Source organism: Ictidomys tridecemlineatus, chromosome 5, assembly GCF_052094955.1.
Source record: "Ictidomys tridecemlineatus isolate mIctTri1 chromosome 5, mIctTri1.hap1, whole genome shotgun sequence".
Taxonomy (NCBI): Eukaryota; Metazoa; Chordata; class Mammalia; order Rodentia; family Sciuridae; genus Ictidomys; species Ictidomys tridecemlineatus.
The window spans coordinates 46,783,857-46,801,953 of NC_135481.1; the positions used below are offsets into that span (position 1 = coordinate 46,783,857).

At 35.6% G+C, this 18,097-nt stretch overlaps 1 protein-coding gene and 1 pseudogene across 1 annotated transcript; one reads left to right on the forward strand and one right to left on the reverse strand.

Annotated features, from left to right (window-relative positions):
- The first annotated feature begins 5,309 nt into the window (after positions 1 to 5,309).
- On the forward strand, positions 5,310 to 15,096 carry LOC101961658 (olfactory receptor 4K3). Its single transcript, XM_005337179.4, has 2 exons — positions 5,310 to 6,216; positions 15,083 to 15,096. The coding sequence occupies exons 1-2, from the start codon at positions 5,310 to 5,312 to the stop codon at positions 15,094 to 15,096; spliced, it is 921 nt and encodes a 306-aa protein (XP_005337236.3).
- LOC101961941 (nuclear transcription factor Y subunit alpha pseudogene) lies at positions 11,220 to 12,148 on the reverse strand (annotated as a pseudogene).
- Positions 15,097 to 18,097: the final 3,001 nt, after the last annotated feature.

The window sequence follows — 18,097 nt, forward strand, 5'->3', positions numbered from 1 at the left end:
TTGCCCCAGATCCACGTCAGCTCTGCATTGCCTAGTGATCCTGAGCAAACAGTATTTAGACAGTTAAGACTCCCTATGCCCACGCAGCTGATGAGGTCAGAGATTTGATCTCTCCGAGTCCACCACCATGTTGGATCTCCCTCCAACAGTCTTTTAAAACTGGCAACAACTTATTTGCATATAAGTTGCAACAAATTATTTACAACTTGCTTTATTTGCAACAAGTTATTTACAACTTGCCTCTTTCTGCAATCCTAAATATCTAAAGAATAATAACAGTCACCAGGGAAATTTTTATCTTAGTGTGTTCATGTGGTTCAACTCTCATGCCTCAGCTCATTGCTGTGGTTGCATGGCTTTCACCAATGAATTACTTAAGTTTTCATCATCACCCTCCATGACCATCTAGCCAGAAAGCAATACAGTGTCTCCCCAGTGACCTGTGGATGTTAACGTGTCTAAGAATGATAATGGACAATTACTGTACTATCCCATGGGAAGCCTGCTCTCATCAAAGGTGAGCAGAATAGTCAGTCAGTTTTGATAAGACCAAGTCTTTTAAGTCAACAACTAGAAGTATTTGATAACATTTAAGTGAATTTATTGATATGATGAGGTATTGCTTCATCCTCTGTCATAATTCCATGCTGCCTAGACCTTTGAAATAACTCTCAACTACTTGATTGGATCCACTCTAGACAAATTGTAAACCCAGATGGTTTATATAAATGCTTGTTTACCTAGGTCAGGTTTTATGAGGCTTTCCATGCTTCCATCTTTAACTTGAGCAGAATTGAGCAAGATCAGTAGAAGTATCTATCCCCTTCTCCCTTTTAGAGAGTAACAGTACTAATACCATAATCAAATAGATGGATCTCTTGTCTCTCTTTACTTGGTCAAGTTGAAACACAAGATATACTTACTCCCTGGGTTATATGCATACATTGTTCAAGATAGGACAATGACCATGAAGTTTAGGTAAATGCTTGGAAACTGCCCAGTGTGCACAATACTCAGGACTAGTGCAATTGTTTGTTTAGAAAAAGAAAATGTTCTCCAGTAATTAGAAGAGAGAGAAACAAACAATGGGACAATAGGAAGTCATTCTCATATATATGATATTTACCAGCAACTTTCCTTGATGCACTTACATGGAGCTGAGGTCAAGGTATGCAACTGTGCTCTTTCCCTAGTCTTTTCAAATCCAGTGTATCCAGACCTAAATTGTGATAAGAACACTTTAAAAATAGTCCTTACTTTTAAACAAAAAAGATATGTGTTTTAAATAAAATCCCCTCAATTCCTCAATTTCTGTTAAAGCAGCCATAACATTGAATGAAAGATATTTAAGCATAAACTGACTTTAAGTAACTTGGATATTCAGTTTTCTTTCCACTTCTTGTACATTACAAAAGAAAGAGGAGTTCTCCAAATATGTAGGTTGATATGTGTACATATAGTTATACAATTAAATGGAAAGGAAATGTCAAAATGTGGCCAAATATTATTTCTGGTGAAAAACTAAAGGAGAAAAACTAAAAGGATCATTATATTTGTTTCTCCAACTCTAAAGTATTGGAATCTGGAACAATTAAATTGAATAATTTTTAAATGAAAATAAAAAGTAGGCTTTCATTATTGATTTGATATGTAGAGTAGATTAGTGACACTGTTTTTTATTGAATATGCTAAACCTAGAACTTTGATCAAGTTAGGACAAAAAAATCTGGGGACCTTCACATTTCCCTGTTCTCCACTGAACCTCCATAGCAGATCAATGCAGGCTATGCAATTGAAAGTCATCTGGGAAGAGAATGGCAGCCCAACTCTGAAATAAGTAATGTTTTTATTTTATTTTTTAAAATTAAAGAAATAAAAGTTTTAAAATCATGCTCAATCTTCATCATCAGAAGATGTATTTTAATATTCACCAGGTCTTTCTATCTTTGACCGGAACATCAGACACACCATGAGGTGACACTCTCAGTTCAAAAAGAACTAAGAAACTGTGAGGTCTCAAAGGAACAGAACATAGGTAAATTGAAAATTCCCTTCCCCAGAGGCTACTTTCTGCAGTAAATACATGCCTTGATGTCGCCTATGAACACTGTCCACAGCAGAAGACAGATTGTTTGGCTATAATATCTTTGTAGCAAAATAGTTAGAATACAGGCAATGCATTATTCATGAGAAAATCTTGTTAGATTCATTGTTTCTCTGGTAAGATGTAGTCTATACATTTCTCAACTTATTCTTCAATTTCTTTCCTCTAGCACAATTTCCTAGTGTTTTTAGATCATTTTACAACATACTAGTTGAGGTGGTTTGGAAGTGCTACAGAGCTTTCAGAAATATCAAGGGTTTCTTTGTCCAGTGATATCTTGGGAGTTTTGGATTCCCTAAAGCAACAAAGTGAATGCTTTCTTTCAGGTCTCATGGTTTCTTAGATGTCTTGGCTGACTAAAAGTTGTTCTCATAGACTGAGAACCATCAGGGTCCACAATCTTCCTGGGTTGTGGGACATTTCCAGGCATGGATAAGTGAGTATAATTAACAGAAATTTCCCCATGGGGAAAATATTTTTAATAATTTAGATCAGGAAAATACCTTGCAGTATATGGAGGGTAATTTCTCAAAAAACTGTTATAGTGAGTGTTTACTTGGAAATGGAATTATGCTTTTAGTACTAACTGAAGGAGATGAAAGAGTATAATTCCACAGAAATGCTAGAGTCATGAAACATGGGGTCTGTAACTTGTCTGACTCTTCAGCTCTGAGACTTCTCACAGGCTACCCTGAGTCCAACTCAGAATAAGACCCACTTCATGTGGTTATTGTGAAGATTAAGGTAGACAAGAGGATGAAAGTTTCTGGCATATGGAAGGTGTCCAGAGAAGCAGATGGGAGACGTGGAGTTAGTTTTCACATAACTCTGAAATGAGCACCTATAAAAAGAAAAATGGAAATGGCCTCATTTTCTTTTCTTTGTTTTTATTTTCCTAAGTTTAATTCTCTTTTGCTGAGTTTTGCTTTATCCTTTTGGCTTTATAAATATATGTTTTTTGGAATCTGGATATTTACTTCAACCACCTGAGAATGCTCACAAGCTAAGTTGTAATGGTGTTAGTAATATTGCTACTAATATGAATTATTAGTATTAATTATTAGTATTAATTATCAGTATTAATACTTTGTCTTTTGTAATTAAGCTAATACTAAAAAATGTTAAAGGAAAGTGAAAAAGCAGAGATAGGATGGTACTTTTTGGTATAACTTACAGCATTTGGATATAACTTACCGTCTATTTCTTTTTCATGTGAAGTTTCTGAAAAAGTTTAATGCACTAAGAAAATGTTTGATAACTTCTTATTGACTTGACTAGAAAATATGGAAGCCCTTTCCACATCTGGTACTTTATAATTCGGTCTTCTTTGTCATCCCTGGTATCTGACAACGATGCTTAAATCAAATAACATCAACAACTTCAATTATACATAACAGTGAGGGTAAGCACCAACTGTCTGGGGTCTGGGCAGAAACCTAGAGCAATTAGTGCCAAAAGCAATAATCACAGAACCATGACAGATGTGTAGAATATTTTAATATAACTATATGGCCAATTTCAGTTTTTATTAGGTCATTTTTCATATGACAAGTATTCCTAGGTGGAATTTTATTATTTTTTCATGATTCATAGAAATCATATTCCTTCTCAACCAAATTAAATACTCTAAAACATATCCCTTCCAGGAGCTGGCTCTGTGTCTTCTGCCTATAATGGTTCAGGGGAAAGTCTTCTGCCTGTAGCATTTGAGGGTATTTTAATACCAACATAAGGTATTTTTAAAATGTTGGCTTCTTGGTCTATGGCAGATGAGAGTGACTGGAAGAGTGACTATGGAGATGTTAGAAATGGAGAGAATTATCTGACTCTGAAAATATTCAGCCTGAGTCTCTGGTCACAAAGGTCTTCCCATTTTTAACTCTTATATCTTTATCTCAAGTAAGTGGATGCACAGTCACTGTACCAGTCTTCACTTTAGTCCCAGAATTCATTTTAGTCCATGCAGAGATTTCCATATTTCAGTTTCTCAGAAGCTTTCTTATTTGAAGGCAAATTAAATGCCAGATGGTGTGTTCTGTGATCCTAAATCATATCTGGAAAAATGGTTTTTCAAACTTGTTTTACAGTTCTATTCTCAACACTAAATCTCAGGATTCACTGAGGTATATCTCTGTTCTGAGTATCTTCTTACAGGTTCCATGAGCTCTGAGACTCATAATCAGAGAATATGTCTTCCTACTGCTCATGAGCTATCCTGTCTTTATGTCTGAAATGTTGATTTTGTCACAGAGTGGCTAACCGCTTTCTCCTTGACTGGTTTATCTACTCTTGTGCTTAATTACATTCATTGGTGAAAATAATTTTGAGAAGACTAGTATTAATACTTCTGTTTTTTTTACTGATCGATTCATTCACTTACTCGATCATTTTTGAAATAATTATTGACCTTTAATAACATGTTAAATTTTCTTCCAAAAATTTCAAATTTATATACAAGAACTACTTTTTATACATAGACCCTAAACAATGAAAAGTCCTTTAAAAATGATATTTTATCTCAGGCCCATTGTATTGATCATAATTATTGATTCATACCATCCTCTCATCAATTTTCAGTGACAACTCCATATATGTTAATTCAATAATAATTAATGATTCAATAATCAAATTACACCTAAGAAAATATGACAATGTAACAACTTAACAATTTATAATGCTTTTATATGCTTCTGTGATCAGTTTCATGCCTACCCTGGCTTCCTTTCACTTGAAGTTACTTATATTGTACATTTATTTTTTTATTTCACATATAGGTTTATCAAATCCATACACACAGTTTTTTTTCTATTCCTATCTGCCCTGCAAAAACTATGACATATAAATCACATCTGAACACTTTTTAAAAAATTATTATAGTTTACAATGATACTTCTGTATTATCTTTGCTTCATTTGCCATGGCTCAAGACATAGTCTCCAATCTCAGTGGGGCATTATTATAAATTACTCCTTAGATACAAATGTGAGAATAAATTTTGGGTTGTAAATAAGGGTTTTATTCCTAGGCCATAAAATGTGCAAAGGTGTGACTGTTACAAGATAAGGCCAAACTTTCTTCCAAAAATGATTATACTAGAATCCACGTCCAAAGGTAATATATAAGACATCTTCTTGATTCACACACTGTTAATACAGAAAAAGTAATGCTTTGTCTTTTTCTTCAGATGCTTTTAGAACGGAACTAAATGGAAGAAGCAAATCAGTCTGTGGTGTCTGAATTCATTATTCTTGGGCTTTGTGATTCATGGGAACTCCAGGCCTTCTTCCTGGTGACATTTTCATCCCTTTATTTGATCACTGTTTTAGGCAACCTCTTCATTGTGGTCATAATCATTACTGATCTCCACCTTCACTCCCCTATGTACTTCTTGCTAGCCAATCTCTCCTTCATTGATTTCTGCCTTTCTTCAGTCACAACCCCTAAAATGATCACAGACTTTCTAAAGGAAAACAAGACCATCTCTTTTGGAGGGTGTATGTGCCAGATTTTCTTTGGACACTTCTTTGGTGGGGGTGAGATGGTACTGCTTGTGTCAATGGCCTATGATCGTTACGTGGCCATCTGCAAGCCCCTCCATTACTCCAGCATCATGGACCGGCATATGTGCATTGTGTTAGTGATGACTTCATGGATCATAGGCTTTTTACATTCAGTGAGCCAGCTAGCTCTGATTGTAAAGCTGCCCTTCTGTGGACCCAGAGAACTGGATAGTTTTTTCTGTGATATTCCATTGGTGATCAAGCTAGCCTGCATGGACACCTCTATTCTAGAAATGTTGATAAATGCTGACAGTGGGGTGCTGGCAACCATCTGCTTCACTCTGTTGCTGATCTCTTACTCGCATATTCTGTTTACTGTCTGCCTTCACTCTACAGACGGGGCATCCAAGGCTCTATCCACTTGCACTGCCCATGTCACCGTGGTGGTGCTCTTCTTTGGGCCCTGCATCTTCATCTATCTGTGGCCAGTCAGCATCACCTGGGTGGACAAGTTTCTTGCTGTGTTTTATGCAGTCATCACACCTCTGCTGAATCCGGCCATTTACACCTTAAGAAACAAAGAGATTAAAAATGCCATGAAGAGACTGCGATGTTAGCATACGCATTTCAGCATATATTTCAGGGTTTTACATTATGAATGTTCACTGTAAGGTTCCTAAATTAGCCACTTCTGTCCTTTTACTCTGGACTGGGAAACATTTCCCAATTCATGTAGCATGGTGTGATTACCAAAGGTAACACATTAATGACTGGGTTAAAGAAGTTAATTTTCTATACCAGATAAAAGCAGAGGAACATCTTATGAAAGTAAAGTCTAATTTCAGGCGAAATTGCTCAATTTACTGCAGTGTTCAGATGGTCAGCAAGCAATTAAATTATGTACAAAGTTTGTAAATTGTTCATTACTGCATTTCACAAAACATTCTTTTTTCCCCACAAATTTTACTGGTGCATTACAGTTGTACACACTGATGGGATTTGTTGTTTCATATTCACACATGCACATAATGTACCATATAAAAATGTAATTTGGTCAGTGTCACTTCCCAGCACTTCCCCTGTCCTTACAAACCATTCTTTAGAATTCTTCCTTCTTAGGAATTTTTTCTACTCATGCTTCAAAAAGACGTACAAATTTACATTCCCTTATCTGAAATCTATGGCGTGAAATATACTTCAAGTTTTGTAATTGTTTTTCAATAATAACAGACACTTTTAAACATTTCCAATAGTGTCAGAGTTATTAGCTCCTAATATTGTGTGTGTGTGTGTGTGTGTGTGTGTATTCTTGTATGCAATAAACACTACAAATAAAATAGTTTTGCATCAGTGTAGGCCAGAATATTAATGAGTTAGGCCAAGTTAGATTGTGTTATGATATAGGCGTCAAAAAACAAAAGCACTTAAAATTGTCAGAGCTGCTTGAATTTCAGAAATGTGAAAACACATAACAGTGGATAAAACAAGGTTTGGTACCATGGGAAGAAGTATTTCATTTGAGGAGGCAGTTGGCACTTGGCCTGCAACAATGGGGAACAGGAAGGTTCTCAGCCTCGTGTAGGTCTTGAGATATGAAGTGACCTGCACTGCCTTCCAGGAAGCTGTTCTCTGAGCCACATTAAATAAAGTGTGAAATAAAGCTTCACTGCTACATCTGTGTAGTATCTGAATTTCTCTGTTACTTTCATGAGTGAGGATCCATATATTTGCCCTACCAAAAAAGTGAGTTATTATCTTTATGGTATTAGTAAGATATTCTTCCGGAAGTGAATAAATAAGTAGGGAGTCTCCAAAGTTTACTTGAAAATCCTAAGCAAAAATTTCAGGTAATCTGCTCATCATCCTCACACCCATCATAATTAATGTAAATCTCAAGATATGAAGTCAGCAATTCAGAGGAACTGTACATCACTGGTTCCCAAAACGTTTGCTGTCATGACCCATTTTGATATTAAAAATGATTGAGGACACCAAAGACTTTCTCTTTATGTAGATTACATTTATTAGTAGTTATCATTTCTAGAAATTAAACAAAATAATTTAATATAGATTCAGCACATTTAAAATAATCTGATAAACAAAAAATATTAACATAAATAATATATTTTATAAAAATGAAAATATTTTCCAAAGTATAATAAAGAATTCAGTAAGAAAAGTGGATTTCTTTTACATATTTGCAAATTTCTTTAGCATATGGTTTAATAGAAGCCAAATTCTTTTATCTGCTTCTGCATTGAATGTATTGTACTGTATGGCTTTTTTTGCCTTACAGACCTATGTAATGGGATAGGAGAAGTACTATTTTGGTTTTGGTATCAAAGCACTGATGAATACATGTGAGTTTTAGCACAAAGTAAGGCATAAGCATCAAATTATAGTAGATTATCAAAATACTCCTTGCCACCACATACAGCAAAATTTTTTAAAAGTTTAATAAGCTTATTAAGCCATTTCTATAAATATCATAACATCAGAAAACATTTCTTTTTTGTCTCTGCTGTTATTGTGGTTTTAATACTCAATTTTCTATAGCATCTTTCCTTTCTGGTGATTCCCTTTCTACTGCCATCTGAGGAAAACATTTCTAGATAGAAGAACTCTCCCTGGATTTCCTCTTGTAAGATTTATTATTATGGTTTAACTGAAAGTATCTTTATTTTTTTTCATATTTAAAATATTTCACAAACTATAGAATTACGGGCTGAAAGATCATTTTGATATTTTAAAATGTTTTTCTAATGTGGTGATTATGTGTCTGGCGAATAGTCATCAGTATCTTTCTATTCCTTTGAAGGTATTGTTGCTTGTTTTCTAACTGCATTAAATGTGTTCTTCTTATCTTTGATCTTCTTCCAAATGATGCATATAAATAAATAAATAAATAACAATTTCAATGGCATCAATGATTGATCACTTGTACTCCCCCTAATGCTGGGGGAAAAACATATATAGTTGAGACCTAAAGGAAAATCAAGACATTATTATCAGGCCACCCTGTAACCAGAAAATGCCATTGGTCCAGCGGCATAGACATGGATATGTTCAGTGTATCAGTGCATTTAAAATATATACATCTACAATTATCCTGCAAAAAAAAGGACTCAAGAAGTGACACAATTATGCATCAAACCAATTATTCATTCATCCTTCACTCTACATCTTTGAAGTTATCACTACAGTCACAAGGACAAATAAGTAAAAGAACTAGTAATAAAGAAAAAAAATCCAAAGGTCAATTTCCCTGTTCCTATTTTGAGGGCTATTATGGCTTGCTAAAATAACCATAATAAAAGGATTATGAGCTATTTGAAAAAATTGACAAAATAATATTTGATGCATTTCATTTCAAACAAAACAAAATTCAAACTTGCCCCCGCCAAGGAAATATTCGACAACAATAAGATTGGTATTACTATGTACAAACAAATAACACAAATAAATAGTGTTTTAGAACCACTGTTGGCTTAAGCATTAGAAATTAGGTCTGAGGACTTTCTTTCTAAACTCTCCATCTTAGACTCCTAAACTAACCACAAGATAGAATTCCTCATTATTTTTAATATTATCTGAAAAAACTGGCGTGGTTTAACACATGAAACTTAAAAGAGCTAGAAGTTTCTAGTGAGCTTCCCAAAGAATCAGCCACTTTGACACCTGGAAAGCAGGAAAAAGCACTAGGTTTCCCGGTCTAGGAAGAAATTTCACTCCCAGTTTTCTTTGTATAGTTCTATTCCTCTATTTCTATAATTATCCTAGTCCGTCCTTTTTGATTTTCTCTTCAAAATATTTACTTTCTTTTCTGTCCTAATTCAGTTACAGTGATGTCAAAGAAGCAATCTTTACTATTGTTATTTAAGCCAACCTCAAACGTTCTTCAGAATTACTGGATTTTTCTTCTTTGTTTCCAGAGACGGCAGCCAGCTCTTCTGAAATATCATCTTGGTTCTGTCTCCCAGAGTTCAACACCTGGAAAATAGATTTGTGAGGTCAAACTCATTCAGGCAACTGTGACCCAGTTCCTGACTCTTCTGGCATCTCTACTTTCTTCCTGACTGTAGTATTTTCCTATAATATGGGTGCAGTATAAAAACCTTTCTGCACAAGTCCTATGGAAAAAGGGAAAAACAAATGGACACTAGCACCAAAGAAATCAGCTGCCAAGGAAAGAACGAGGATGTTTGCTCTCTGGGGCCAGCACGAAACACTCCTGGAGTGAAGCCAACATCCACATCAAGCTCTGGCAGGTAACCTGGATTATGTCCAGGACAGTGTGCTTTGAACAGTGCTTTTTGAGTCCTTTGTCAAGAACTTAATCTCAGAATTCTCCCTTTCAGTGCATGTCAAAAGGTTCTAGTATAAATGTGAATTAGTCTCTTCATCTTAATGACCCATTCCAAGTATTCATCCACTGGAGGAGAATCATGCTCTATACCAACATCTGGGTAGGTAGACTACGTTTTCTTTTTCATCCTAGACGAAACACCCTTTCTTTCCCCAGATGTTGTCAAGAAGTGTAGGATTGAAAATCTCTAGTTTGCTTCTTTGTTTAGGAATTACTACAAATGTTTTCAGTGTTTCAGCACAGAAATTTTTTTTATAATTTTTAAAATTTGTTTTAATTAGTTACACATGACAGTACAATGATCTTAACATATCATACATTTGAATAAGATGGGATATAATTTCTCATTTTTCTGAGTGCACAGGTTGCAGAATCACATTGGTCATGCAGTCACATAAATACACACAGAATTAATAATGTCTATTGTTTGAAGAGTTTGTTTTCTACTTAGGAAAGACAGTTTCAAGTTCCAGGATCCTCTATATTGTCTGAATAGCAACCCCACCAAGAACTATGGTCCTGATGACCTATCAACAGAGACAAGCAGACCACAACTTGTGAAAGCTAAAAAGAGATTCGGCAATGTAGGTTTAGGTTCTTGAAAATTTTATTATTTTATCCCCAGAATCCAAAATATCTTTTTGGACTTTTCTTGGCTAAAGTCCCAAATTATGAACCTAGCATCTGGGCATACAGAGATTCTTATTATTACCACAGATGAGATGGCTATATCTCAGATAATCTGTTTCCATATCACATTATGGAACTTTCTTGGTCAGAGGCCATCTGAATACAAAGTGTTTATTCAGTTGGTCAGTGAGAGCCCCCACCCGAGGGATGGATGCTATCCAGATTCCATGGGAAGGAGTGAGCTACAGTTTCACTAATTGCAATTCAGATTGAGAAGGATGTTCTTCCCTTCTGAGATGGCTGGCTGACTTCACCAGTCAACCCAAGTGCTTGTGTACTGCTGAGCTGACAAGTGACTCCATGAAATGTCAATATTATCAATAGTCTGAAATAGGTCCTCACTGAAAGGGTGAGACAAAGGCTTGCAGCTTGAACTTGCCAGACATTGGTGCAATTATAATACTGAGTCACTTATTAAAAGCTAAGTGGTTTCTGTCCTGTAGAAAAGGGCAGAATTTGATCGTCAGTTCCCCATTGGAAGAGTAGATCACTTTCCTGGAACAGTTGGAAACATCAGCTAGGAATATGTCCTACATTAGCTTTATCATATGACCTGGAGTTAGGGCACTTGAATTATCTGTGTCATTGCTTCTTTGTCAGCTTAGTTTGGATCCTGTATATGGGAACTATCCTTTTCTTTGGGAGAGAAAAGTCATCCACTTTCATTATGCTTCCAAACTATGGACTCAGGGTGCTGGGACTCAGGCAGGTATTTCCTTTTTTCCTTTGGAATTTTTCCTTCTATCTCTAGTTTTGCCTAAACTTGCTTTCTTTTGAGAATACGGTGGTACTGTTTGGAATTCACACAGAGGGGATCTTCTTCGAGCATCTCTGCTGTAGGTAGGTTTCTCTGGGTAGCAGACACAGAGCCAGCTCCAGGTACCATCATGACCATTCCTCCTGAATTGACCACATTGCCTGGTAGAGGTAGTATAATAGTGGCAGTCCTTTGTCCACTGCTGGTTGTGTTAGTTTTGGCTCCTATCTGAAAATCCGTGTTTCTGCCAAGCTGGCTTCTGGGATGGCTATTATGGCTTTCTGGAAAATATTTCCATCTGCATTAAGTGACTGATAGACAATGGTTTGCCTTTCCACAGTCTGTGCCACTTGCTGCCCCTGGACAGAAATCTGCTGCTGCATCTGAGTCTGGCCCTCAGTGACGTCTGTTTGGAACTGCTGAATGATGATCTGCTGGGTCTGGCCCTGGTGGCCCTGGACCTGCACAGTCTGCCCACCCTGGCTCTGGATCAGTCCAGGTGGAACCAACTGTATCTGTTTCAAACCCTGTGTCCCAGACATAGGTACTTGAATGATGGTTTGACCTTGTCCACTTGGAAGAGCCTGGACCATGATAGGCTGGGTAGTTGATATGATTAACTGGCCTCCACTGATCCTTAATATTTGGCCCTGGACCTGCTGCTAAATCTGTCCAGCCTGCACAACAATCTGCTCTGTTGAACTACTGCTATTTGCAATATACTTCTCCATGGCTCCTCCCAGATGGAATCCTATCCATGGTGAGCTTCACTCTGGAGAGCTCAGAAGACTGTGTATAAGATGGTGCACTTCATGCCTTGCTCCCTTGCTTCACTGCCAGCACTGATTGGTTCCAGTATCAGACCCTGAAATCCAACAAAGCCTCCAGTGCCACTGCTACCACCTCACAAAATCATAATTACCTCTCTTGTTGTTCACTGTTTTACCTGAATCTGAGTTGTGCCTTTTAACAGTTCTTCAAACATTGCTTCCCATTCTCTTTGTTTCATTCTTGCATTTATTTATGCACCTTAGAGTTTTTCATGTTATTTCAATCAACTCTTATTTTGTTCTTATATTTTTATTCTTTAGTATTTCTGTACTATTGTTTGTATAATTTCTTTTGATCAGTCTTTTGGTCCACTGATTTTTTTCCTATTATCACAGGCTTAAATATTCATAATTCACATTTTTTCTGTTCTAAAATATCATTTGGCTGTTATGTACATATCATCTATTGAACTTTGTCATCTTTTTATGTTTTTCAGATTTTTTTTTTGTACTAGGGATTGAACACAGGGGCTCTTAACCATTGAGCCACATCCTCAACTCTGGCCTGTGTCCTGCACTGTCTGTAATCTTTGAGTTTCCCTCTGCGTGAAGTGAGCTGGCTGAGAAATATGGTGAAAAATCATAGGGTACGGAAAGTAATTTTCAAAAAGCAAGGACAGAACGATTCTGCGATCTTAGGGGTCCTGCCTCCACCCTGGAGGGAGAGATAGAGAGAAGAGCCCACGTTTGCTTTATTTATACAAGGGGGCTTCAAAAGATTTCAATGGAATGTTCTTTTGCCAAATAAGGTAGGAGATGGGCTGTCCAAGCCCAATGGGTAAAACCCAAGTCCAGAGTTACAGAGCAGCCTCTCTAACCAAGGGGAGACTTACACTTTGCATAATCCATTAAGTGTGAGAAGCACAAAATGACTTGCAATGCCAGACCAAAATCTACTTGGCTCCAAGGCTGAGTAGAGGTTATTCAAATAGCTCAGGAGTGCCCCCTATACCAACCCTTTTTATATATTTTATTTTGAGCTGGAGTCTCTCTAGTTTGTTTAGGGCCTCACGAAGTTGCTGAGGCTGGCTTTGAACTTGTGATCCTCCTGCCTGAGCCTCTTGAGCCACTGGGATTACAGGCATGCACCACCATGCCTGGGTTTTTTCAGCTTTTTAATGTCCCCTTAAAATGTGTAACATTTACTTCAAATTTTGACTCTGTTAACTTTAACAACTGAGCCATCACTGAGCTTCTGTTCACTAGCTTCCTCTTAATTTTAGAGCCACAAATCTCTGCTTCTTCCCATACTCACAGTTATTTTATGTAATTTAGACACTTTGTAAAAGAGAATTATAGATCTGACTTGCTGTACACAACAGAAACTTCTGATTTAGTAAGAGCCATAGAGGGCTTAGATCTGATTCTTTCGATCTGTGCAACACTAAACAGATTTGAGTCTGTGTTGGGATTTCGTGAGACTCAGGACACTTCTGGTTTATATCTGCTTCTTAGATATGTTCCTTTCAGGCTTTGATTATGACTCTGATGATTATCTATTGTGCCCACATGATGATTTCATAGGAATCAGTTTGGCTCTTTAGAAATATTTCTCTTAGAACGTTAGCTTTCTTTTTCCACAGCTCTGCAAACAGGGCAAATTCATCAGGAAGAAAATAAACTTTGTGTGTCCTCTCTAGTTTAATGTAACTAGGAAGAATCCATTAAATCTATTAAAATACAAATATTAAAACAGCAAAGTAATCATGATCTGATTACTTTAAATATAAACGTGACTGATTATATAATCCAGAAATAATTTTCGATCAGGGATATCCACAACTTAGAATTCTCAAAAAGTTTAGAAGTGAATTTGACTCAGTTTTCTAGTCATAAAACAAAATAAAAATAAATTTAATACATTTCAAGGATAACACATATTCCAAGTATTCACATGGAGCCTTGTCTTGAGCAAGTGAAGAGTTAGTGGTACATGAAGTTAGTTTATAAAAATGCAACTCACTCTTGTTGATTAGAATTTGGAAAAAGTAGTTGTTAGGTAATAATACCAGACATGATACTTTCTGAGTTAATTTTTGTAGGTGAGTGACCGATTTCAATTTTTCCCATCTAGATATTCATTCATTGAAGAGAATGTCCTTTCCCATCTGTTTTCTTTATCAAATATTAGTTGACCATACATGCTTGGGTTTATTTATGATGTCTCAATATTTTCCACTAGTCCATGTGTGATTTCATGCCAGTACCACATGTTTTTTATTACTATTGCTTTATAATTTGAAATTTGGATGCATAATATCTCTTTTTTTGTTTTTTCAGGAGTCTTTTGTGCTTCCATGCATATTTTAGAATTGTTTTTCTTCTGTGTCTTGAAAAATGCCAATGGGATTTTGTTTGAGATGTCATTGGATCTGTAGATTGCTTTAGGTATATGATCATTTTTACAGTATTAATTCTTGCAAACTATGAACATGGCCTTTTTTTCTGTTTACTTGTATTGCCTTCAATTTCTTGCATCCAGGTTAAATAGTTTTCAGCATATATTTTGTTTTTTTTTACTTCCTTGGTTTAATTTATCCCAAAATAATTATTTTTGATGCTATTTCATTTGGGGTTGCTTTCTTGATTTATTTTTCAGATACATCATATTAGTGTATAAAAATGCAACTCACTCTTGTTGATTAATTTTTTGTATACAAAAAAAACTGCTAGAAAAAGACTGGGAAAATTTTTCTTGATATTGTGCCACAGTCCGGCTGCAGCAAAATAACCGGGGGCGGGGGTGGTGGTGACGAATAACTCGTGTACGTTGATACAGCAGGAATGGAAGCCATTTATTGTAGGACAACAGAGCTATTTATACATTCCACACAGCTTATCTTAATTAGCATAAACTAGATACATCAGTCAACCAATATGGAATCTCCACACTTAATGGCTCGCTTTTGTTACTTCTCAAACCACTCCCTCTGGCATTTTGTCAGGCACCAATCAGACTTGTTTACGAACTCTAACATTCCTCTGGCAAAATGCCAGGTGTTATTTTGACTTGTTTACAGACTCTAACAAAATTGGTCAGAATGAAGGAAATTTTTTAATATGACACTCAAAGCACAGGCAACAAAAGCAAAAGTAGGTAGGAATATACCGAATTAAAACCTTTTCCTCAACTAAGAAAAAAAAGAAAGGAAAACCTACAGAATGGAAAAAAATATTTTAAAATTATTGTCTAATAAGAAATTAGTATCCAAGATATACAGTGAACTCACATAAATCAATGGCCAAAAACAGCCCAATCACAATGAATGAAAGCATAGAATGGACATTTTTCCAAAGAAGACATAAAGATTGCTAATAGCTATATTAAAAGGTGATCGGTACATTAATCACCAGAGATATGTAAATAAAAGCCATAGCAAAATATCAGCACACAATTGAGATAAAACTCTTGGCTGTTACCTCAAGGAAAATGTAATGCTTCTAAGCTGTGGGTAGGAATGTAAATTGGTACAGCCCCTACAGAAAGCATTATGAGTATTCTTCAAAAATTAGCAAATATAAAAATGTAGAGATATTACCCTGCATTCTATCAGATCATAATGGAATGAAATTAGAAATCATTGATAAAATAAAGAAAAGCTCTTCCAACACTTGGAGACGAAATAATATGCCACTGAATGAAAAAATGGGTTGAAAAAGACATCAAGGAGGAGATTAAAAAATTCTTAGAGGTAAATGAGAACACTGATGCAATGTATCAAAATCTCTGGGACACTATGAAGGTAGTTCTAAGAGGAAAGTTCCTGGCATAAAGTTCATTCCTTAAAAGAAGAAAAATTCAACAAATAAATGAACTAACATTACATCTCAAAGCCCTAGAAAAAGAACAAATCAACACCAACAGCAATAGAAGACAGAAAATAATTAAAGTCAGAGCTAAAATTAATGTAATTGAAACAACAAAAACAACAACAACAACAACAAAGACAATTGAAATATTGACAAAACAAAGGGTTGGTTCTTTGAAAAAAAAAAACTGATAAACCCTTAGCCATACTAATGAAGAGAAGGAGCAAGAAAACTCAAATTACATATGTGATAAAAAAGGAAATATCACAACAGACACTACAGAAATACAGAAGATAATTAGAAATTATTTTGAAAACTTGTACTACAATAAAATAGAAAATATTGAAGGCATCAACAAATTTCTAGAATCATATAATTTGCCCAAATTGAATCAGGATGATATATACAATTTAAACAGATAAATTTCAAGCAATGAAATAGAAGACACCATCAGAAGCCTACCAACCAAGAAAATCCCAGGACCAGATGGATACACAGTCGAGTTCTACCAGACCTTTAAAGAAGAACTAATACCAATATTCTTAAATTTATTTCAGGAAACAGAAAAAGAGGTAGCACTTCCAAATTCATTTTAAGGGCCAATATCATCCTGATTTCAAAGCCAGGCAAAGTCACATAAAGAAAAGAAAACTTCAGACCAATATCTCTAATGAATATAGATGCAAAAGTTCTCAGTAAAATTCTGGCAAATCAAATACAAAAACATATCAAAAAGATAGTGCCCCACAATCAAGTAGGGTTCATCCCAGGGATGCAAGGTTGGTTCAATTTATAATAAATGTAATTCATCACATCAATAGGCTTAAAGAGAAGAATAATATGATCACCTCAATATATGCAGAAACAGCATTCTACAAAATACAGAACCCTTCATCTTCAAAACACTGGGAAAAGTAGGGATAACCGGAACATATTGCAAATTCATAAAAGGTATCTATGCTAAGCCTCAGGCCAACATCATTCTAAATGGAGAAATATTGAAGGCATTCCCTCTAAAAACTGGAAAAAGACAGGGATGCCCATTTTCACCACTTCTATTTAACATAGTTCTTGAAACACTGGCCAGAGCAATTATATGAAAGAAATTAAAGGGATAGGGATAGGAGAAGAAGAACTCAAATTAGCACTATTTGCCGATAATAGGATTCTATACCTAGATTCCCAAAAATTTTTACCAGAAAACTTCTAGAACTAGTAAATGAATGTAGCAAAGTAGCAGAATATAAAATCAACACCCACAAATCAAAGACATTTCTGTATATACGTGACAAATCCTCTGAAAAGGAAATGAGGAAAACTATTCACAGTAGCATCAAAAAACAAAGATAAAATACTTGGGAATCAATTTAATGAAAGAGGTGAGAGAACTCTACAACGAAAACTACAGAACACTAAAGAAAGACATTAAAGATGTCTTAAAAGATGGAAAGATCTACGTTGCTCTTGGATAGGCAAAACTAATATTATCAAAATGACCATACTACCAAAAGCACTATACAGGTTTAATGCAATTTCAATCAAAATCCCAATAACATTCCTCATAGAAATAGAAAAAGCAGCCATGAAATTCATCTGGAAAAATGACACCCAGACTAGCTAAAGCAATCCTTAGAAAGAGGAGTGAAGCAGGTGGTATCACTATATCAGATCTTAAAATATACTACAGAGAAAGAGTAACAAAAACAGCGTGGTATTGGCAACAAAATAGACGGATAGACCAATGGTACAGAATAGAGGACACAGAGAAAAATCCACACAACTACAGTTATCTTATATTAGACAAAGGTGCCAAAAACATACATTGGAAAAAATATAGCCTCTTCAACAAATGGTGCTGGGAAAACTGGAAATTCACATGCAACAAAATGAAATAAAACCCCTATCTCTCACAATGCACAAAAGTCAACTCAAAGTGGATCAAGGACCTAGGAATTAAACCAGAGATCCTGTGCCTAATTGAAGAAAAAGTAGGCCCAAATCTCTATCATGTCAGATTAGGCCCCGATTTCCTTAATAAGA

What these genes read in the sequence shown, in the direction of transcription:
- LOC101961658 (XM_005337179.4), top strand. Translation starts at nt 5,310, where the DNA reads ATGGAAGAAGCAAATCAGTCTGTGGTGTCTGAATTCATTATTCTTGGG.